The sequence below is a fragment of the Sparus aurata genome, chromosome 22 (genome assembly GCF_900880675.1).
Source record: "Sparus aurata chromosome 22, fSpaAur1.1, whole genome shotgun sequence".
Taxonomy (NCBI): Eukaryota; Metazoa; Chordata; class Actinopteri; order Spariformes; family Sparidae; genus Sparus; species Sparus aurata.
In genome coordinates this window covers 16846076-16868908 of record NC_044208.1, presented here as the reverse complement: position 1 = coordinate 16868908, position 22833 = coordinate 16846076, and the positions used below count along the sequence as shown (strand labels likewise).

At 42.3% G+C, this 22833-nt stretch overlaps 1 protein-coding gene across 2 annotated transcripts in view; it reads left to right on the top strand.

Annotated features, from left to right (window-relative positions):
- LOC115573974 (beta/gamma crystallin domain-containing protein 1-like) overlaps positions 1 to 22833 on the top strand; it is a 31743-nt gene that overhangs the window by 5422 nt on the left and 3488 nt on the right. For both annotated transcript variants that reach the window (XM_030405130.1, XM_030405129.1), the window contains 17 exons: positions 63 to 3576; positions 3863 to 4033; positions 5078 to 5116; positions 5855 to 5973; positions 6571 to 6745; positions 7826 to 7965; positions 9454 to 9580; positions 10711 to 10746; positions 11669 to 11829; positions 12022 to 12145; positions 13493 to 13638; positions 14908 to 15034; positions 16760 to 16789; positions 16884 to 16996; positions 17489 to 17621; positions 20071 to 20210; positions 22039 to 22162. In XM_030405130.1, the coding sequence (XP_030260990.1) occupies positions 63 to 3576; positions 3863 to 4033; positions 5078 to 5116; positions 5855 to 5973; positions 6571 to 6745; positions 7826 to 7965; positions 9454 to 9580; positions 10711 to 10746; positions 11669 to 11829; positions 12022 to 12145; positions 13493 to 13638; positions 14908 to 15034; positions 16760 to 16789; positions 16884 to 16996; positions 17489 to 17621; positions 20071 to 20210; positions 22039 to 22162 (5419 nt within the window). The remainder of the gene's footprint in view (positions 1 to 62; positions 3577 to 3862; positions 4034 to 5077; positions 5117 to 5854; positions 5974 to 6570; positions 6746 to 7825; positions 7966 to 9453; positions 9581 to 10710; positions 10747 to 11668; positions 11830 to 12021; positions 12146 to 13492; positions 13639 to 14907; positions 15035 to 16759; positions 16790 to 16883; positions 16997 to 17488; positions 17622 to 20070; positions 20211 to 22038; positions 22163 to 22833) is intronic.

Here is a 22833-nt window from a genome sequence, read left to right as displayed (position 1 = left end):
CTCTACAAGTTTCCAATTTAGCAGATGTTTCAAATTAAACCTTTACCTCTTATCATACACAGACTGCACGACTTGAAGAAAGTAGATGAGGAGCCTAAGCCAGTCGTTGGACGGATTGCTGATAAAATCAGCCTCTTTGAGCGCCCTGCTGGGGCGGTCAACAAGCAGACCTTCCGAACTCCGAGGAGTGCCGATGTCTCACCGGTCCGCAATGCCACAGACAGGCTGAAATCAGAGTTTGCCTTGTCAGACCAGCGATCAAGATCAGCTGAGCGCTATGAAAAGGCCAGGTCAAGCTCTGCGTCACCAAACAGGGAGAGGCCGATGACGATCAAGGAGCGAGCGAGAAACTTCGTCGAGGCATCTAAATCAGACAGCAAGGCAGTGTTGCCTCCAAAGCCAGCAATGATGGGAATGTCTCAAAAATCCACCTCGTCTGTAGCTGCTGCTGCATCGAAGTCGCCAGAACTGGACAATCAGGGTAGACTGGATTCTAAAGAGCAGATGCAAACAAAAGCAATCTCAGAGATAACATTAAAACCAGAAGGACGAGACATCACTGCTGCAGCGGGACAGATTTCCATTCCTAAAGAACAAACAACAGACTCCGATTCAGAGGTCACAGTCGCTTCGAAAACAGACGACCAGGCTACAAAATCTGACAGCGTGGACGCAAACGATCCAGCTAAGGAGGCAGGTGATTCTGCAGAACTGACGGATAACAGCCAGTTGTCCAAAGGCCCAAGCAGAACAGGCTCCCGCTCTAAAAGAAGAAAAAGTCGAGAACCAACCAGTCCCATCGGCCCGAATAGTGAAAGCCAACCGGATCACTCAACAAGTAATACAGAGGTCAATGCTATCAAACAAGATCAGGTGGATGATACAAAGGAGACCATTTCTGCATCTAGAAAAATCACAGAGAATGTCTCATTACCAACTGATAAAGCCAAAGAAGGTACATCAGATCAACAGTCTTTATCTAGCAAACAGAAAGCAGTTAATAAAGAACAGAATGTGTCCGACAAACAGAAGACAGAGACAAACTCTTCATCTGAAAAGGAGAATATTAGCAAGCCAGTCAACAGACAGGAGCCAGCACCATCTGTCAACAGAGATGAACCTGATACTGCTACCCATAGCCGTGGAACAAAGACGCCTATTGACAAGGCTCCGGTTATTTTACCCCAAAAGGAGGAAAAGGCAGGGGGACACAGCCCCTTACTGACAGAGGAGTCAGTAAAGGCATCCAAGGACGGCAACGAAACACCAGCTTCTTCCCCCTCACCTGTGGTAAAACAGCCTATTGAGAAGCAAGAGCCACCTGCTAAACATCACAAATTAGAGAAGGAATCGTCAACGCAATCTGAACTTAAAAGTAAAGGAAAAGTGGAGGAAGCCACTAAGAAAGACACTGGGAAAACACAGCAAACCCAGCATAAGGACACAGAGCTGATAAATCAGTCAGAGAGTAATGATGTGGGGAAAACAGACAAAGTGGAGAGCAAAAAAACAAATGGGCCTGAGCTGAAAGACAAAGAGGCACCACGGCAGCTCCTCGGTTCGCATAAAAATACCACAGAGGTCAAGGTTTCAGAAAGCAGACAGAGTTTCTCAGGGACAGAGGAGAGTGTTGCTAGAATTGATGAAAGAAAAAATGATGAAAAAAAAGAAAAGGCACAGCCAGTTAAAGACAAAAGAAAACCAGAAACCAGCCAAGCAGAACGGGCATCTGAGTCCTCATCATCAGACCTCCCTGCGCAAACACAACACGTCAGACAGACGACGACTACACATCCAGAAAAAGCTGCTGTGTGTGCCGACACCCAGACTAATGAGGATGCTGCAAGTGGGACCCTGAGTGATAAGGGGCTTTCAAAGGGAGAGACAGCAAAAAATGGGCCCGCTGATTTGAAAACAAAGCCTACAGAAAGCCCTCAAACAGACTCAGCGGTGATTGGAGCGGGACCGCAGCCTGATTCTGGGCCTGTGGAAAAAACTGAAAACACACCAGATGACTCATGTGCACATGGAGCTAATGATGCAGAGCTCTCCAGTGCAAAACCTATTACCAAAGCAACTACAGCAGTTGGGGAAGCAACTGTAAAAGCCCCTAATGACACTCCAGTGGCGACAACTGCACAGGCTGACAATATGGCAGAGAAAGGCTTATCTGTTAAAAAGCCGACACAGATATCTGGGCCTAAATCTGCGAGCGCTGAGGGAGTGAGGCAGGGTGACGAGAAAAAAACTTCAGCTGTCAAATCAGCGCCCTCAGAAGTCACAGTCTCAAGAGATATCGTGAAACTCACTCCACAAGGTGACGCATCCAAAACTACAGAGAGCACAAGTGATAGTGCTTCTCTCAAGGGGCCAGAAAAAATGGCAAACCTGACTGCTGATAGCACAGCTTCCAGCGCGATAGCTACTGTGGCGGAAAAGACAGCTGAGAAAACACTCCATTCAGCATTGCATGGACTTTCACCTGTTGCTAACGGTGATATCTCCCCTCAATCGCATCTCCACACAGCCAAAAAAGAACTGGTGAATAAGAAGCCGAGCCAAACTCCAAAGGCACCCGCTTCCCTGGAAGCTAACAAGCTGCTCCCAATTTCAACCCAGCGTTCCCCTATGAGGAAACTCCAATTGCCACGGGGACTGAGCAAAGACGATTCTTTATCCCCGCGAGATGCCCCCTCTAGCTGGCTGGATGTGGATTTTTCCCCCAAACAGAAACCTAAAGTCTTGAAGCCCAAACTGAGCTCTGCTGTAAGTGAGAGCGATCTGCTGGAAACTTCCAGCGAGCTTGACGATGACGATTTCATTGAGAAAATCAAGAATCTTTGCGCCCCATTCTCCCTCCCGCCACGTAAACACAATCCACTCAAGCCACCTCAGCCGCCGTTTGCATTGCCCGCCATCAAGGAGGACCGTTTTGAGAAGACGTTTGACCCTGAGGAGTTTAAGTTTGGATTGAGGAAGAAGGATAAGTTCAGCATAGACACGACCCCGAGCATCTTAGCCAAGCTCCAGAGCTCGGACCTAAAATCTGGCCTCAAGCCTGCCAGGGCCAGTTTGACTGACAGGAGTATGCTGCTCAGTAGCCTGGACACTCACTCTCGCCTCAAGGACCAGACCCCCGTAAAAGATGAGGGGGGCATCAAGGAGGAGAAAGATGAGCAGATTAGGGTGAAGTCTCGCCTACAGGGGAGCTGTGTCTTCAGCAGCCTTGCATCCTCTATCAGAGGGAAGAGGAATGGAGTTCAGAAGCAGGAAGAAGGCACTAACTCTGAGGAAGTGTCACCCAGCGAGGCTCCCAGGCTGAGTCCACCTTTATCCGAGCCTCCCTCTCAAAGCCCGACAGCCACAGCTCCACACAGAGACACACTGGGCAAACAGAGCTCTGCCCCGAGCAACAGAGAGGAAGCCCGGGCTGCCGAGGCTGTGGTCAGTGACTCAGGCCCTCCACTTCCCTCGTTTAACGACATCAAGCTGCCAGACTATTTAGAGAAGTACCTCCCCCGAGAACCGGCAAAACCAGCGCAGAGCACACAAGGACAGGAACAAGTCAAAAGCGAGGTTAGTTTTCCTTTATGTTCCTTTCACCAACTAAAAACTAGCTGTCCTCACCACACAGAGAATTTACAGACAAAACCTCTTTTTGATTTATTGACCAGTAACACCAGAAACCAAAGAGTTTAGAGAATAAACAATCTAATGATAAGAAACATTAGAAACAACTCGTAGAACAAAGAGCTGTCTTATAGCATGTCTCTGACAATAGTTGTACATGCGGCACATTTGTAAGGAAGTTGAAAGAAACAACTTTTATACTTAACTGATGACTTTTGGGTTTATGCACCAGGTTATTGGAAAAATGTCAACCTCAGGAGATGAGACTGGAGCTTTGCAGCCACGTCCGCTGCTTCCTGATGCCACGCCTCCATCTTTTCCTGGGATTCCTCCACCAACACACCCTACACTCCATGAGCCGAAGCAGCCTCCAGCTCAGCCACAGGGGATACTTACTAAACATGTAAGTGCGGGCATACACACTGTTGAAGGATACTTAATTCTTTAGCATTACAAAGCTGAGACCAGACTGCTTGCTGCTCTTGCAGAGATTGAAACTATTTATATCCCTCATTTACATTTCAGCTGCAGTGCCAGCAGTATCTATCCCTATTTGCATTCTGGTATCAGGTATCAACGTTTGGAGGGAAGCTTTTACAATCCACAACAAAGCAGCTTTTGTCTCACGGGTCCCTTTGATTTAATTTGGGCAGGTAGAAATGCCTGAGCTGGGGTAAGGGCTGCAACTAGTGACTATTTTTATAGTATTTCACTTTAAATGGCCTTAATTGCCCAATCATTTCCATGCAATTGTTTATGAAGTCTCCTGAGTGGAAATTATATAATGTGGTGCTTATATTAGGAAAAAGGGAATTTCCTCAAGACGACCGCTTCATTTATCTACCTCAGCCAAGAAGATTATGGTTTCACCTGTCTCAGTTTGTTGGTTGGTTGGTTGCTCCTGAAGTGCCTGAAACACCTCGCCAGTAGTCCCCCTTTAATTCTGTGACTTCATGACATCACTATGTCACAATCTCAAACATTTGCATAATTCATTAAAGAGTAGTAATAGTAGTTGTCTGAAAAAAAATGTATTAACCTGAAAATGAGCAGAATATCTCTTCATTAAACTATTAATTAAATCATTAATCAATGTAACTGACTTGATGTTGTAAGCCTCCTAGTCACTGTAGTTTCTTGTTGTGTCTTTTGCTGCAGTTTGAAGCTGCCAACTCGCTTATTTTGCAAGACTACTGTGTTAAGAAAGCCTCCCCCCCCCTTCTCTTCTTGGTGTGTGTGCTCGAATATAAATTCAAAACAGTCTTTAGTCTCCACGGACCCAGTGTGTCCCTGGAAGTAAACTAAAAGGTCAGGCCATTCAAAAGGCACAGGACTGCTGCACAAACAACAAATGCAGATTAGGCTTCTCTAGTATTTAATAGACTAGAGGTTTGCTCATGTTTTGCCCATGCCGCAATGATAATTCTGTGTTTTCTGTGCATTACAGATACGAATTGCCAAGGGATTTCACAAGCGCCCTGGAAAGGTACAGTAGGCACAGCTCTGCCCAAATACTGTAGAATAGAAACAAGATGGGGGAGAGGAATCTGGACAGACAACTCTCTGTTCTGTGAAAACATCTGCTTTTCATATGGTGTTCTTGGGGGTAAACAAAGTATTTCAAAAAAAACAGTCTAGCTCAAATGCTCAGCTGGATGTGATTACAATCAGGGAATTCAGCCAATGCCATGCAAAACTTGTGGCTCTTCCCTGTTGTGGAACTATTATGAGTAGTTGTTTCAAGACAGAGTGACATCTCCCTGACTCGCAACATGCAGAGTTTCTTGCCTACACGTCATTTTAATCCAGTCTACCTCCAGCTTCAGCTGTGCCGGGGAATCTGCTCGCGTGACGTGCTTTGACACAAAACGACAGAAAATAAAATTAAAATTAAGACAATGTCACTGTCTAATTAATGTCCAGAACTGCCAGATTTTGTAGATCTGTATTCTACAAGTGTCTTCTTCTGTTGGCCTGTAAAACCGAAAATGAAACTTTTTAAATCAAAGCAATTATATTAACAGTACGCTCTGGTGGATCAAGTAATTGCCTCTGCACTGGCTTGTTGATAGATATAAATAAGTGCCATGCTAATAGTTTCCATTCTATTAGGTTCCTCTAAGCACTCAGCGAGTCGTGACTAAATGTTAACGAGCAAGCACGAAACGCATATTGCCCCTGATTTTCTTCCCTTCTTGGCACTGCCCTCCATGTCTCTACACAGATGGTGCTGTTTGAGAAGGGTCAGTTCAGCGGCCAGGTGTATGAGGTTCACAGGGATGTAGCAGATGCAACCGCTCTGCAGCTCTCACCCCTCATATCAGTGAAGGTCGTCAGAGGATGGTGAGTAGCAATCAGCTGGAACTTTAAGAAAACGTCTACTGAAGCGTAGGTCTCATTAATGTCAAGTTGTTGGGAGATGTTATTGTTGCCTGTAAGGGCACTTGGACTTGTCACATAATTTATTGAAATATCAGCCTTGAGATTAACACACTTGATGTCAATTTTCATACATACTCTCATACCTTTTTCTTTAAATGGGTCTGTGTTGTTTATCTTCTGCACAAAAACAAAATGCGAGTCCTTGAGGCTTGGCAGAAAGTCTGCAAGCTTTTTCCTCCCATAAAAAATAAATTGTATTGAAGCCTTCATCGTTTACATTCGTGTCTATTCGCTGGCCGTCTTCTTCCTTGTCTCGCTTGGAGCGTTGCTGTGGCCTTGACATGTTGCAGCCACCTTTGCATCAGTGAAATAGCCGTTGGAGCCCATTAACAGGAAGATGTTTTGTGTGCCTGTGTGCATTTCCCAAATCACTGAAGTATTGTTTTAAGACTTTTTACACCACAGACATGTATCCCAGTCCTTTCCCTTTTTTCCCTAACATATAATTATCTGTCTTTGCTATGTGATTACATGTTTTTTTGTTTGTTTTCACTACAGTTGGGTTCTCTATGAGAAGCCTGACTTCCAGGGACGCACCATCGCCTTGGAGGAAGGGGGAATTGAATTGACAAATGTATGGGCAGAGCCTGAGCATGAGCCTGGGCTTGGGCCAGAGTCAAAACCACACAACAACCCACCAATGGTGATCGGCTCCATTCGACACGCTGTGTGGGTGAGTGCACTGGAGAATTTGGCCTTTTCAGTATTTCATTTTCTACATCTGCGTCACCTCACATTCCCCTGAAACTTAGCCATGTTTTGCTTTATTTACATTCAGTGCAGACTCCTAAAAACAATAAAACATGTGGATTATAATCACAGGCCTCATTAGATAAACATTTCCCTACAGCTTAGTTTCAAATAAAGGAATATCTAGAAATGTAGAAGAAATTTAAGAAAACTAATTTTCCCTTATATCTCAGACTTTGTACATTATTTAACCATGAGAAATCCTAACTTTAGCTACAGAGCGTAATGATGGCATAGACTAGGTTAAATATTTAAAATAATTTAAAACAGACCTGTTGCTTGGTCTGTGGGACAATGACAATGAAGGCGCGGAACAGCATGGACACTGAAATAGGCCTATTACGATTAAAAGGCAACTCAAATCATACGTTTTTGAGAAGCTAACATCAATGTTAGCTTAGCTGTAGGCTTGTTTGAGATGCTAAAATCAACATTAGCTTGTTGGGATGCTACAAATGTGAGCAGCACTGATTTAAGCCTTTTGGAGAAGTTAACACAAATGGAATTCCTGTTGCAAAAGCTAACACCATTGTTAGCATGTTGGAGAAGCTATCATCCATGCTGACATGTTGGAAAAGCTAAGACTGTTTATAACAACGTTAGTCTGTTAGCTTTAAATTCTCCTGACCATAAAGTTACTAATGCAGTATATCCTCTTCCCCACCAATACAATTTAAAAAGCTGACTCATCCAGGGAAAAACAATCACCTGTTTTTTTTTTTTTTGTCCTTTAGCAATCCTCCTAGTGAAAAGTGAAGTGGAACACCCCTTGTCAAGGATACAGGCAGTCTAACACTTTCTAAACACAGGAATAGATTGTTGAAGACTGAAAGATTGAGTTTACAGTGCCTGATAGGATTTTTTTTTTAAATAAACATGTTTCTGATACACCAAAAATTCTAAATGCCATCTGAACTGAGTTAGGATAGGATTTCAGACTCACCAAATTTCTGTAATGAGGCCCCAGGTCAAACTTCCTGTGCTTGTTTCTCCATCTCTGCAGGATTACAGCATCCCCCATATTGATCTGTTTACTGAACCGGAGGGCCACGGCAGAGTAACACCTTACCACGACGACACGGTAGAGACGGGCTCATTTGGTATCCCACTGAGCACTGCTTCCATCCAAGTGCACTCTGGGGTGTAAGTATGGCTGCCTCGGCACAGAGCGATCATTCAGATCTTTGTGATTGACCTCTGGTGAAGCGTGCGTGGCAGTAATGAACAGGCCGACAAAATCAAATCATTAGCAAGACACATGGGCTACTGTGATTGATCAGAGGTAGAAAGGTAATTATCCGGGCAATGGATTTTATTTAAAGATACCATACATTTACGGTGCTAAAGAACGAAGACGCGGTGCTCTTGCTTTGTAGCAGCACAGCATAGAGTCCAGGTAATGAGACAATCCCAGGTTTTGGGCATTGATTTTTTTTTTTTTTTTTTTTTTTACTGGCAGACCCACTAGAAGAGTAGACTATGCAAATCTCGCCTGCTGTGCTCAGCGAAGAGCCCTCTCTCTTTTTTTTTAAGGGGCTGTCTCAGTTTTTGGCTCTGACAAGAAGCTGAGAGATAATAATCATTACGATGTTCCTCAGTGTGTGTCTGTGGTTTGCCTCTCGCTCATTCGCCTGTGTAGGAATGTCTCTCCTGCTGTTGCATGTTCGAGAAAAGCGAGAGTGTGGGTGTGGGGGGTGCTTGGAGAGCCGAAGTGCAGAGGTGGAGACTAGATGGAGAGTGAGAAACAGACAAAGGTGTGGAGCGAATTTGGCATAGGGGAGGATGTTTTTTCCACGTGAGAGGTGTAGGCATTCAGGACATTTTGTGCCCTGCCCCTGAGGAAGTTAATGACAGTAAACCTTGTTCCCACAGCTATTACTGTAGGTTTACTTTGGCATCCCAGCATTTAGGAGTACTTCTCAGCATCTAGATAAAAGCAAAATCGCTGTCGGATGTCAGTTTTATGCTTTACAAATGTACCGTAGCATGTGCCGAGCTCACGAGATCACCAAATGAACTGACTCATCTGCTCCTCCTATTAAAGATCTTTTAGAGCCATGAGGCAGGCATCGGTTCTTGGTATCACTTCCTCAGCACTGACTGAGTGAGCCAGGGTTTATTTTCCTGCCAGCAGCTCACATGTGGTAATTGGTATAAAACATTTTGTCGAGCTCTATAATGGCTCTAAATGCTAGCAGTAGGGGCACAGTTCCAACAAAGACTTGCTACACTCAAAACCAATTGCAAAGGAAATGGCTTTGAACCGAAACATGCATTCCCAAGATATTTTTTCTTAAAGAAATAGCTCTTTGTCCGTGGCTGTGGCTGTGTGACTCACGTCTGAGGTAAAGGTAATTTCTAATTAAAACACTGCCCTGGCCTAACAATGCTTAATGTGCTGAGCAAATGCAATTATCACACCTGTAGCTGCTGATTTCTACGTGTCTGTGCGTTTGTTCTCTTTCGTGGCGGTTATGTGTTACCGTTGTTTTATGAAGCAACAAGCCCTGCAAGGTCATGACTCACAGTTAGTTTAAATCCGCCAAGAGGCATAATTATCATGAACGTGGTTGGACCTTTTGGCTTACTCCTTAAACAACATGTTATCTCAATGTTTTCTCCCTCCATTAGGTGGCTGGTGTTCAGTGACCCGGGGTTCCAGGGCATGATAGCTGTGCTGGAGGCAGGAGAGTACCCTGTTCCTGAGGCCTGGGGCTTCCCGTCACCATTTGTCGGCTCGCTTAGACCACTTAAAATGGTGCGTGCTTTTGTTAACATCTCATTTACATCGATCTAATGTATCCTGCAGAGGACAGTTTATGAATGTGATGTAGTTCATTTGCTCCTGTCAGCCACCCTAGTGACATGATTTGTCACAATGTTTGGGCAGTCTACCCCCTTTGGTCCAGACTAATATGTCTCGACAACAGTTAAATGGTTTGCCGTGAAATTTTGCACAAACATGAATGGCTCCTAGAGGGTGATTCATGTTAGTTTGGGTGATCCAATGACTTGGCATTTTTCGTTGTTTTTTTCTAAAATCCCAATATAATTAAAAGACAGACTGACTGGGTTAGATTGGGTACTCAACTACTCGATATTCAAGGTCTCCTGGGGATATATTTTAGTGACTTTGATCATCCCTTGACTCAAATTGTTCTTTGCGTTGACGTGCTAACATGTTAGATTAAGTTGGGGAACACCTTCAATCTGACCTGCTAAACATCAGCATGTTACTAATCTAAAGTCATGGGCAGTTTGCTCACTGTTCACTGCTGGGCCCAAAGCTGCACCCAGTTGAACTTTTGACACGAGCGCGCAGAGCAGGGCGCCTTTTAAAATAGGCGTCAGGTCAGGGCGCATTGAATATAATTGTATTTCAGAGCACAGTGGCTTCGTTGTCTCGTTGTGTCTAAAAAACCCTTCAAGAATTGAATTATGACTCGCAGAGCATGACTTTGGTCTTTTATACACACAATTCTCCCTTTTCCATATCAGTGAACGATTTACCTGCTAGGTCACATATAATAGCACTACAGTACAATTTGCCTTCCTGGCCTCTTGTTTTTCACATTTTAGTTCTATAAATAATTCACTATAGCGACTCTGTGGTGACAGTTTTCTTTCTGTCAGTATCTTCGGTCTGGCTCTTTGTCCACAGGCAGTTAATGTTAGAATCCTCAGTAATAAGTTACCTGGAGGGACGCAAGACCGGCTCAGCGTGCTCCTTCTACTCTGTTAATTTTCTGTAGTGCTCCATGTCACTACAGAAATGTCATCATTTACATGTAAATACAACTATTTGTGTAATCACTGACTGTCTGGCTCCTTAATGTTTACTTTCAATTAGAGAGGAAATGGCTGTTTATGATAATTTCTCTGTTCCAGGGTGGATTCAAAGTGGAGAGTCCCTGTGAAGTCAAGGTAAGACTCCATCGCATTCTGCTGTTTTATTTTATATCATTTATATGTGTTACTATGATTTTAAATCTGCAAATGGTAAAGTAACCAAATGTTGAGATGTGAGCAGATAGGCAACATGTTTTCAAAAAGGGCTGACAGCACACTACAGTCTTTGACTGACTTTTTTGTTTAGTGCTATGTTTATCTTACCTCAAGCCAAAAATAGATGTGAAGTCAAGGACTTTCCACTGTAACCACAGTAAGATTTGGCACTGGGTATTCTTCAAAATGAAAGCTAAAAAACCTTTTTGACACTCCGTATCATTGAACGTTCGAGTCATCCAACAATAGTTTCAAATAAAATTCAGGGACAATGAAGCGGCCATGTTCATAAAATTGTGCTCACAAATGTTTCAAGGCTTCCAAGTCCGGTTGCCGTTTTTAAACTCATCATCCAAAGGGGCAGGTTGTTGAGTCTCATTCCTCTGTACACAAACATAGACACATTGGGTTGATGGCTTGCCAAACCAAACTGAACCGTTTCGGTATTTTGAGGCTGGGGAACGAGACTTGACAATCAAATAGCTTTCTGCAGAATAGCTGACGCCCAGAAAAAATCACAAACACAGCGAGATAATAAGGAAATAAGGAATTACATGCAGAGGGCTACAGATACAGACGCTGCCACCAATTCCAGCTGGTCACAAGTGATGAGTCTTGACATTTCTTTACGAGCATAAAGCATGGTATACCTTTAACAACTTAACTGGGTCTCCATGTGTTTTTCACTTTCAAAACACAGGCTTACATTTATTATTTATTCAACCGACTGTCTTATTATTTCTATGAATAAAAAAAAAGACAAAAAACTGGGAGTTATTCACTAAGCATTGTAAATAATGAGTCAAATGTAACCCTTTTCCTTCCTCTATATCTATCACAGGCTGTGGCTTATGAGAAACCAGGCTTTGAGGGCTCCTGTGTGGAAATCGACAGCGACGTCTTCGGCTTTTGTGAAAGTGAAGGTGGCATTTCTGCAGAGGGAGCAGACCTTGACTCAAAGAAACTGAAGTCTGTCGGTTCTTTAAAGATCATCGGAGGACTGTGAGTCTTTTCTTCAATTACCCAGATCATTTTCTGCTCTGGCACAGGATCAAGTTTGGTGGTATTCCTTGGCTCGAAGCAAAGTTTCCTTAGATCTAATTTTACTGTCAGATGGATTTTGAGGTTATGTAACACAGTCAGAATTTATAAATACACCTCTAACGAGCAACATTGCTGCTCTGCTCCTTCCAGCTGGGTGGGATACAGCGAGCCGGGCTTTGAAGGCCAGCAGCACATCCTAGAGGAAGGAGAGTACCTGGACTGCGGGGGCTGGGGAGGCTCGGAGCAGCTGCTGTCACTGCGACCAGTACTGGCTGTGAGTACCACACCTTTGTGTGACCAAAGTTAGCTCATAATGACCGGTACGTTACGAAAAAAGCTACTGTGGTGCAGTGTTTCATTTGGGGCCGGACCACCATGGGTTAGTGAGGGTCAGAATTAGTCTCCAAAATGGAAAAGACTCCGTGTCCTTGCCCCAAAAATGTTTATTCTTGTAAGAATGGAAAATCCACGTAAAGACCAAAGGAGAGCGAGAATTTCCACATTAACTGTCACTTGTGACAGAGCAAAGGGTTACAGTGTCTTGCAGCAGCAACCTATCAGTTAAGTAACCGAGAGAACTCTGAGGTTTACGAGAGTTTTGTTTATTGGAGAATTGGATTATTTAATTGATTTAAGAAAAGAATGAATGAAATGCACAAAGGCAACAAGGTTTGTTTAATGAAGCTGTGGTCAGGAAATAAACTTCACGCTGCAATGGCCAAATATTTTGTAAACAAATCCAGTTCCGCTTGATAATTTGGGCAAATTGATTTACTAGTCAAGCGCTAGAGCTGTGGATCTTAAACTGCTGAGCTGGCACACGTGTCCAATGAAAAAATGTGGAGCATGAAATGAAGAAAAGGAATGAAGACAGACGTGTTTTCAAGATCCAGGTTATTAGGATGTATTCCGAAAGTGAAATAAAATGTGCAAAAATATCTGAATCTCACAAGTCACGCTCATCATGCAAATATATCAGTCAACGCTAAAGTCAAGAATATATATTACATTTATATATAAAAGCAGTCCCACAACAGGCTAGTAAAAAGCTGTTAATTACGATTGATTTGAGTCAATAGAAAATAGTGTGATCAAAATTGAAATAAAGTAAGATTCAGTCACATAAAAACCCTAAAACTCTGCAGTCGTGCCGTAATACATCAAATAAATTGAAATTAACATTCAGTCATGCAAAACATTCTTGATCAAAATAATTGAATATAAATAAAATACAGTTATTTTAAACACTTACCTTGTATTGTTCATTTGCACTACAACACATGCAGTTCATGCTCTTAATGATATTATTTCCAGAGTTTACTTTTTTCCTCACAAATTTCCCTGGTTTCTTAATGGTCAATGAAAAATGGATCTATGGCTGCACATTAATCAAATTATTCTTAAAATTGCTATATGGCAAAGTGCCACATGCTTGTCTGATACAGACCCCGGCAAAAGTCGTATCCTTAACTTTATTTATTTATTTTTTTTTTTGTGAAATTGATAAAAATAAAAAAAACATGAGCACGTTGACTTATTTTCTAAATAATCAGATGTTTGTGTAATAATTTGTGCGGTATCTTGGCGTGATGTTTATCCCACTTTTTTCTTCCTGCTGCAGGACTTCTTGACTCCGCACCTGAAAATGTTCAGCGACAGAGACTTTGGCGAGCTGGGACTCAACATCGACCTCTCGGTGCCTGTTATTAACATGGAAGATACAGGCTACGGCATGAAAACGCAGTCGATTGATGTCATGGGTGGCGTGTAAGTGTTGCACTCACTCCTGTGACCTTTGCTGCTGTGTGAGCAGCAACGAGAGATAAAAGCTTGATGCGTTCACAGGACTGATATTTCTCCAGCTGAAGTAAATCGATCAGATCTGTCTCTGTTTATTTGGATTCTTCAGATGTCTTTCCAAGACTTAAGGAATCTTTAAATCCTTGATTCCCCACCAATCCGGCTTTAAGATGCATTCCTAAGCTTCAACCTGATGATTACTTTAGGCCGTGACGTCTGGTGTGGTTTACTGTCGTACTTTGCAGCTCAGGTGTGTAGCGGCAAAAGGCTGCCGCACCCACGCAGACAGGTCGAGACAGATTGCCTAGCTCACTAATGTCTTGTCTGCCACGCCTCACTTCCTATCAGTGTAAGTTGGTCCTGGAGCAAGCTCACCTCACACCCTTTTACACTGGAAATGAACGAGAAATTAATGCTGGGTGCGGAGGAGGAGTTGGTAGACGCCTGAACGCCGTTAAAAATGTGTTATTTGTATTTAAGTGCTTTCTCTCGTCATACTGGCTGAGTTTGTGTTTCTTTTTGCTTTGATCAGCTGAAAATGACTCCTACGTAAACAAACACTGGAGCAGATAAGAAAAATTAGAATTATCCTTCCAATCAGAATATTGAAATTTGGAATATGCAAATCCTACCCAAGGGAGAGCCGCACAAATCGATGGCTAATGTGGAGAGGGACATTTTGTCCTGCTTTTGGAGGCAAGGCTTTCACGGCATTGAAGGGATTCTTCTTGCCGCGGCGCTAGCCTGTTATTAGACTGCACAGCCTCGCCCATGTCGTGCTGCCGTCCCGCCTCAGCCTCCAATTGGCTGGCCGTGTTTTTTCAGGAGCTGCAGGCAGAGATTTGTTTGTTGTCTCGCAGAACACATCCCCTTTTTTATGTCTCAGGAGCAGAAACACCCGAGCCGCCCATAGCAACTCACACTCGCACGGCTGCCCAAGATGTGCCGCATTTGCCAAGTGAGCACACAGAGTGCACAACAGCTGAGATGCTACCGTGTGGGAGGCAGTTATCACCTTGGACTCTGACCAAAGAATGGTTGACTTAGATGATAAATGACCACTTTGACTGTGACACACTGCGAATGTTTTTGATTTGTCTTCGTTTGCAAGCGTAGGTGCATCAAAGACAGCGTTTCTCTGTGAATTAAGATCAAATGAAAAAAACACAAATTCTGTAATGTCAGTGAAAAATGAAAGGGTGATTGTACTCCTCCGCCTTCTGTTGTCTCGCTCAGATGGGTGGTGTTTGATGAGCCAGGCTTTTGTGGCGAGCCTTACATCCTGGAGAAGGGCCTGTATGGAAGCCCGGAGGACTGGGGGGCACTGCAGCCCAAAGTGGCATCAGCGATGCCTGTTGTTTTGGTAAGAAGTGACTCAGACAAAGTTATGTAAGCTTTTTTTTCTTTTGCTCTGGTGGGGAATGTTCCCTGCTTTTAGACAGACTGAGATGTTTTGTGTTCAATCACTGCAGCAGTCAGCATGTCCGCCTCACAGATTCACAATTTTAGCATTCTATGATGAATAATTGGGGCAATTTTGCAATATTAAAGTGCTTACTGACTATTCTCACTTCCCCTGGTTGTCCAATTTTGGCTAACCGAGTGCTGTCATCACATGTGACCAGTCACAACACCAGTCACGCTTGTGACCAAGTCAAACATAAACATGGAGATCAGGACTCTCTGACAGGACAGACCATCCTTTATACAGTAGATTATCCGTGGGAGCGTGAGTCATGGGCAAAATAATAAAAGTTTGAATCTACAAGAGGAAAATACTTGTCATGTGTCTAAATGGGAAAACATCTTGGATCACAAAGGTGAGTCATCAAGTAGTTGCTTTGATTTCAAACTAGATGATGAAAAACAGACACAGAATTCAAGTGTTCTGTTGTGTTTCGGCTGCACCCAGAGGATGTTGACTTTTGGAGTTCATGTTTTTACATATTTCATATTTAATAGGCATGAAGTACACAATTATCTGCATCTACTCAACCAACTAAATGATCAGTGTCCCTATCCAGGCACGGAACATGCGGGCTAAGACAGGAAGTGGGTGTAACCAACCAAAAGTTGTTAATTTAAGCATGAGACTGATATGAGTCAAGCGTTAGCTGCAATATTTTTATTTTTAATCTATCAAAAAACTATAGTGATATATTTATATTTATAGTGAAGTGAAAGCACCTTCCCTGGAAGGGCTCCCTCGAGGGACATTTATCATATTTTATACTTATTTGGTAAAATGTATCCACTATGGGGATGTCTTTTGCAGCATTTTTTCCAGTCCACTAGTGCAAATATTGTAATATTGATTGTAAAAAAGCACATTATTATTCTCATCTCAGCTGATTGCTTGTGGTGCAGTGTATCATTTCCTTAACCAACAAATAAAACACTTTTACCCCCCAAATATACTTATACATATTACATGACAGGAAAATGAGCAGAAGTAGGACGGAAACGTGTAAACTGCACATGCAGATCATTTACAAATGCAACGATATGATAATGATCATAACAATAATAGTCATGATGAACATTGATATTGTTCCGTACAGTCATAATGTCGCTGTTATTTGTTCTCATGTATTCTCTGAAATTAAATGATAATAAGATTTTGTCATTTTAAGTCTAGAAAATTACAGATTCCCTTTACATGCAAAAACACACATTGGCTTTAATGGCGTACATGCTTATGGACTTAAATTAGATTAAAATTCCTTAATAACAATAATAATAATAATAACAATAATAATAATCCTCATTATTTGATCTTAATATAAACAACTTTAATGTGATAGTCAAGTTCTTGCTTTACACGTGACTACTACAGTAGTGAGTTTAGAAGTGATTAGAAGGTTAGAGGCAAACACAGTAAAACAATGTACTTTCTCAAACCAAGACCAATAAAGCAGTTTGTAATTTGGCTCCAATTATAATAATTGTTGTTACTGTCTTTCCCACTTATGCACATTTACCGCTGATGTGTCTTGCATACATAAAAATATGTAAATAGTCCCCTTTCTAATTGCTTTCTGTTCAGTGCATGGAGATGAGTCTCATTAAATGTGTTGTTTTGTTTCAGGATGATTTCGAGAACACTGCAAAGTTTAAGGTAAGTAGATTGCAAAAGGAGTGAAGAACACATGATGTGTGAGGGGGCTCATGGTGGATGACGCAGGCTTACTGTCTCATTGTGTGCGCCTCAGGTGCAGCTTTTCTCTGAACCGGGTTTTCAAGGTTCCGTCCTTGCTCTCGAGGACAGTGTGGCCTCCCTGGAGGACGGCTTCTCTGTGGCCTCCTGCAAGGTCTTGGCCGGCAGGTGAGTAATCCTGCGAACTATGGACAAAATATCTGTTCAGTATCTGACAAAACAGCTGTGGGTACTGTGGTTTACATTGCAGCGTAGCTATTTAAAGCAGCTACTTGCAAATTCAGATTTTTAGAAAAAGGATTCTTTTGGGTTTCCCAAAAATTATGTGATACAACTGGGGCTGCAACATGTTCATATTATAAAAGTATCTGTGGGACTCATAATCTGCCACAGGCTATCACTGCTCCACTTACCAAAAAAATGTCCCATGTGGCAGCAGATCTCTTATGACGCAGTATCCATATTAATTTGCATTGTTCTGTGCACTCCCAAGCATCAATATTCTGCCTAATGTGCATAACTCGTTCTTTGCTACATGTAATTATACGTACATTATGCAAATAGCTTTATCATCTTGGTTCATCAATACAGTTTCATTTTGTGCACCTCTTGTGTGTGTGTGTGTTAATGTGTTTGTGTATCTGTGTATGTGTGTTTCAGCTGGCTTGCATTCGAAGGCCAGGACTTCGCTGGCAGGATGTATGTGTTAGAAGTCGGGAGCTACTCAGACCTGAGAGCAATGGGCTGTGTCAACGCGAGCTCCTCCATCCTGTCGCTACAGCCTGTTGGCTTTGTAAGTCTTTTGTGGACTTTTGGACATGAAGTTTGTTCACTCCAAAATGAAAATTCAGTCACTATCCACTCTCCCCAAAGCGGGTGAAACGACAGATGTTTCGTAGTCAACAGAACATTTCTGGAAAACATGAAATGACTCCATACAGCTTGTCTTGTGTTATCCAGACAGTCGCATGATCTGTATAGAAAGGGAAGAAGTTACGTGACTGGGCTATATACAGTGTGTTTAATATGCAGGTAGAAAAGTTGTCACGTGATCAGTATGAATAGGTGGATCGTCACATATTTAGGGTGTTAACAGCACATGACAGGCCATGTTAAGCAGAAGAATTCACATAATATGTATATATATATATATATATATATATATATATATATATATATATATATATATATATATATATATATATATATATATATATATATATATATATATATATATATATACAACAACATCTGGATAATATTATTATATTTCAATATGCTCAGAAAAAGCATCAAAATAGTCGACATGTCATTTTAACTGCCTGAATACGTGACTACCGAAAGACCCACACTGATCATGTGACAGTGATTCTGAACAAATAAGAGCAGCACTGCACGCATGCTGTTTTAAAAAGATGTTTTTTGGAAAGATTTGACTTAATAAATGATGTATATAATCTTGTTTCAAATCAATCTGGGATGTCAAGGCTTCCGAAGACTTGGATTATGCCAGACACGCTGTATAGGGTCGTTTAACTTTATTTGTTTTGGGGTTTTTTTTTACATTTTATAACAAGCCCCTATCTACTTCCTGTTCTGTTGTGATGCTACAGAAATGTTTTTGCAAACTATAAATCTTTATCCAACTTTCAATCAGCGTAGGGGCTGAGTAGATAATGATTCCTTTTAAAGGTTAAGGATGACAATATATAGATAGCTGCTCTGATACATATTATTATGTTAATGGAGTGCTCATGGAGAATTAATACAGCAGAACTTAACTTACATCACCCATGGTGCAACACAAGCACAGACAGTTTAGCATGAGTTTTGCATGTGTTTTGCTGTTATTATATATTGCTATATAATAGCAGTTAAGCCTCGAGCTAGCCTCAAGCAAAGATGAGGAGCAGATGACAGAGCTGTGGTATGCTCACCTCTTTCTCAGAGTGACATTACCTGAGGACATTTGTCAGACTTCATTTAACTCTCTTTGGAGCCATAAATAACTTTGTTACAACTTCGTCACCTCTGCAGTAGTTCTACCCAAGACGTGGCAACCATCTCTGAGTTCCCCCTTAATGGATCAAATAATTATGTAAGATATGAAAGGGTGCCACCAGACGCCACAGCTCACCTCACCCCAACAGAGCTTTTCGGTGTCCTTCGGCTAATGTTTTCTGGCCCACAGCATTACAGTTCACTTTTATCACTTCCATTGTTGGCTGGTGTTCCTCAAGGAACAAAGCTCTGATTAACCTAAAGTATGCTAGTTCCTCAACGTCAAACAAGAGAGAGACAAAGTTGGCATTTAGCCTGTCAACAATGGAGAATTTAGTAACTGAAAACTTCAGTGTTTCCCTCAGAAGTTGGCAGACGACAAAACTGAGCTCAAAATGTGGAGTTAAACAAGACTCCAAATGAAGGCTTATCTTGCTTCAAATCTGGATGAGCAGATAGGGAACTGTTTGCTAAAATCAAATCTGCTATATGTGTAAAGCTGTTGTTAGTCTTTTTTATTGGAGTAAGTGTTAAATAGCTCTGTATTCCAACAGTATTCACTGTTATAGAGTGTTTGCTCAGTAATCCATTGGATTTTCCAAACTGCAAAACAGAGCGGAAGACAGGACGACAGCACTTCCAGCAGCTTTAAGGTTTTAGCTGTATACGTTGACCAAAAAGACCATTTTGGGTCTTTAAATGTCCCTTAAATGTTTTATCAATCCATATATCACATGTTTATATTAATAAAGCTTACTATAGTACCATACGGTGCGAGTTTCCTCGTACGGCACCATTCAAACGCGAGGCAGTTTCAGAGTGCGTCACATACTGTAAAACTAATTAAAGCAAACATTTAAAGAATGAAGAAGCTTGATTCAATTAGATAACTTCAAATAGTTTCCTTTTTAGAGTTGTATAAGCCACTGGATTGCTGACAAATATGTAATACTGGAAAAGGCAGTACACAGCGCTCATGGTGAATGTGAAGCTCGGCACATATTATCTGTCTCTACGTAAAACTCAGTGAATAAATGAGTCACTGCTGCTGAACCTGCAACACGACTGTCGATTCGGAAAACAACCCGTCTGCTGCACGGAGGGAAATGTCACGGGGCGCACAGGTGTGCGAGCGGGGTCTGTTTCCAGGGTAACCTCAAAATCATTTCAACCTGTTCCATCAGCTCCTGCCACCCTCACCAGCCTTTAATGCACTTTCTCTTTTCTCCGTCACTCATAAGGAGTTCTCACTGCCATCCATTACACTGTTTGAGCGGCGTGATCTGCGGGGGAAGAGGGTGATTGTGACAGACGGATCAGTCAACCTTCAGCTGGCTGGAGGCTGCAGCAGAGTTCAGTCAGTGCTGGTGGAAGGAGGCATGTGAGTACATTACAGCTCGATCTGTGGGGATGTTGAGCGGCTGCCCAGCCAAGCTCACCCTTTTGGTGTCAGTGTAACAGGTTCATGCATAACACGCTGTGCATGTGTGTGTTTCGACTAGGGAGGGAACTCACACACTCAGTCGAAGCCATTTTGTCTGCCACGAACACGTGAAACAGAATAATAACCTTAATTTTGTACATACGTGTCACTGAGTGGCGCCTGTTGGTTCTCAAGCAGCTGCACTTCTAAATCCCTTTTGTTTCCTTAATCTCTTTTGAATCTCAGAGGTTTTCAACTGCCAAGTCGATGTGTCAAATATGTTTGTTAAGCTTTCTGGCATCCAGTGCATAGTTCGTTGCTTGTGGCAAACCACACCCCTGTAATGTTCCACTAATGTAACAGTGAACCACCGAGTGCCGGGTTAAAGAAGATAAATCCCAACAAGCGAGGTACTTAAACTTAAAGATGAAAGATCGAGAGACAATAAAAAGGGTGTGTGTCAAATGTCAAGAAAGCAAGATCTCTCGCTGCCAAATATTTTTTTAAATAATAAACTTTGTCAGACATTTTTAGACAAACAAAATAAACAAACTCGTTTTGTTTTCACGACTGAATACACTGAATACTCAAACTGACCTTAAAGGTCAAGACAATTTCATACTGTTTTACTGTGTTCATATGTGGCGGACCCTGCCACCTATCTAGCTTCAAACACTGTTCTGGGACCTTATTTTCCTCTGAGAACAGCTTGTTTATTCAGTCATGGACTAAAAATATAGATATGTGTTTGCATTATTACCTCATTACTTGAGTTTGAATTTCTTCTGCAAAACTACAATGTGCCCCTTAAATGAATGTAAGAAAAAAAAAACAGTTCATCGGACAAAAGGAGCTATTTGAAGGACTTTTTTTGACATCTTATAGATAAAACGATTCATTGAATAATCGCAATAATAAACGGAAGATTGATAAATACTGAAAAATAATCATTCGTTTCAGCCCTGCGAAGTTGTGACCAAGGTCTCCTGGAGTCATTTCCGTTAAAGTTCGGTTCGGTAGGAGTTTGGACCTGACATTTCATTCAAGTTAACTAGAAGCAGTCTGCAGGTTCAGCACATCTTGTATGACAGTACTGACAGATTGAGCGATGGTGGAAAACCTGCTGCTGATGTGCGACATTCAGACTGTAGGTGTGAGCCCATGCGGAGGAAATAAAGGGCTCACAGTGAGCCAGAGCTGTCTCTGGAGTGGCACATTCCTACTGCAGGAGAGACGGGCAATCATCCAAAGAACAGAGCCGCTGAGACCCGAGTTAAAGGCAACAAAGTGCCACGGCGAAATTGGACTGTCTCAAAGCTCGTTGCATTTTAGTAGATTGTCTTTGGCACGGTGCTGCATGGAGGTTAGAAGGTCCAGGTCTATTAAATCAGAACATTGAAATTGAGATTAAACAGAATATTCCCTCAGGTTGACATTTACATGCCACAGTGCAGCATAATGTTACGGGAGCCAACACCCACAGAAGGAAGAAAAGTCATAAAAGAGAAAAATATGCAAGGCATTTTTGTACTTGTCTTAACTTTCAACCGCACGCCCGTCAGTCTGTAATAATGAAGAAGTAAATCACGAACACAAGAAAGTGTTCTGTGCAGACCCAGTTCCCTATGAAGGCAGCCATTGTGAGTTTATTTGAGGACTGTCGGTGATTAACTCAGCACAGTGGTGAGTGCTAAAAGAGAGAGTCTGAGAAGAAAGTGGTGGTGATTTCATTGTAGCTGCAAAACATGTAAAACTTGACTGTGTTTTGTCTCCTCTCTGTCACCAGCTGGGTATTATATGAGGGAATCAACTATCGGGGGGCTCAGATTTTGCTGAAACCTGGCGAGGTGTGTGACTGGCACAAGCTCAGCCGCTGGCAGAAAATCGGATCCCTCCGCCCTCTTCTACAGGTACATCCTGACGCTCCACAGTGGGCACGAAGCTCTTAGTTTTATGCATTTAATAATGGAAGTGCAGACTTTTAAATGTTTTGTGCCAAAAGCACCTTAGGTTTGATGGATAGAGCCTACTTATTTTAGCTATTTTTGTCGTTATTATCTTCCCCTATTCCACATCTCCTTCCGTTGTTTAGCAGAGTGCTGCAGCTCTGTTTGGCTGCGAAACTACAGAAACATTTTTTGACTTTCTGTTCATTACCAAGGGAATGACTAGATAACGATTAAATTAAAATTTTTGGGTGAACTTTGCAGCAGCTGCTGAGGCAAAATCAAAGTGTTATTTTGTGGAGGAGAATTGTGATCTTGTTAGCTTTAAAGTGAAACTCTCGCCAAAAAGCAACCTAGGCTTCTTGGCAGACAAAAAGTGTCCACTCCCGACTGCAACTTAACAGGAAGGAAAGTAATGGTGGACCTCCTGCCTGTTAGGTTGCACTCGGGGATCGGCACTTTTTGTCTGCCATGACGGCGGCGTGCCGGAGATCCTACTGCTAACGTGAATTGTCCAAAAACTCTCTTTTTAGTAAACTCTGTGTACACAAACAATGTTTTCAATGCTCGTGTTCATGTTGAGAGACCCTGGTGATACTACGAGCAAAGTTTCATGTTGTGTCGAGCCTTCTTAG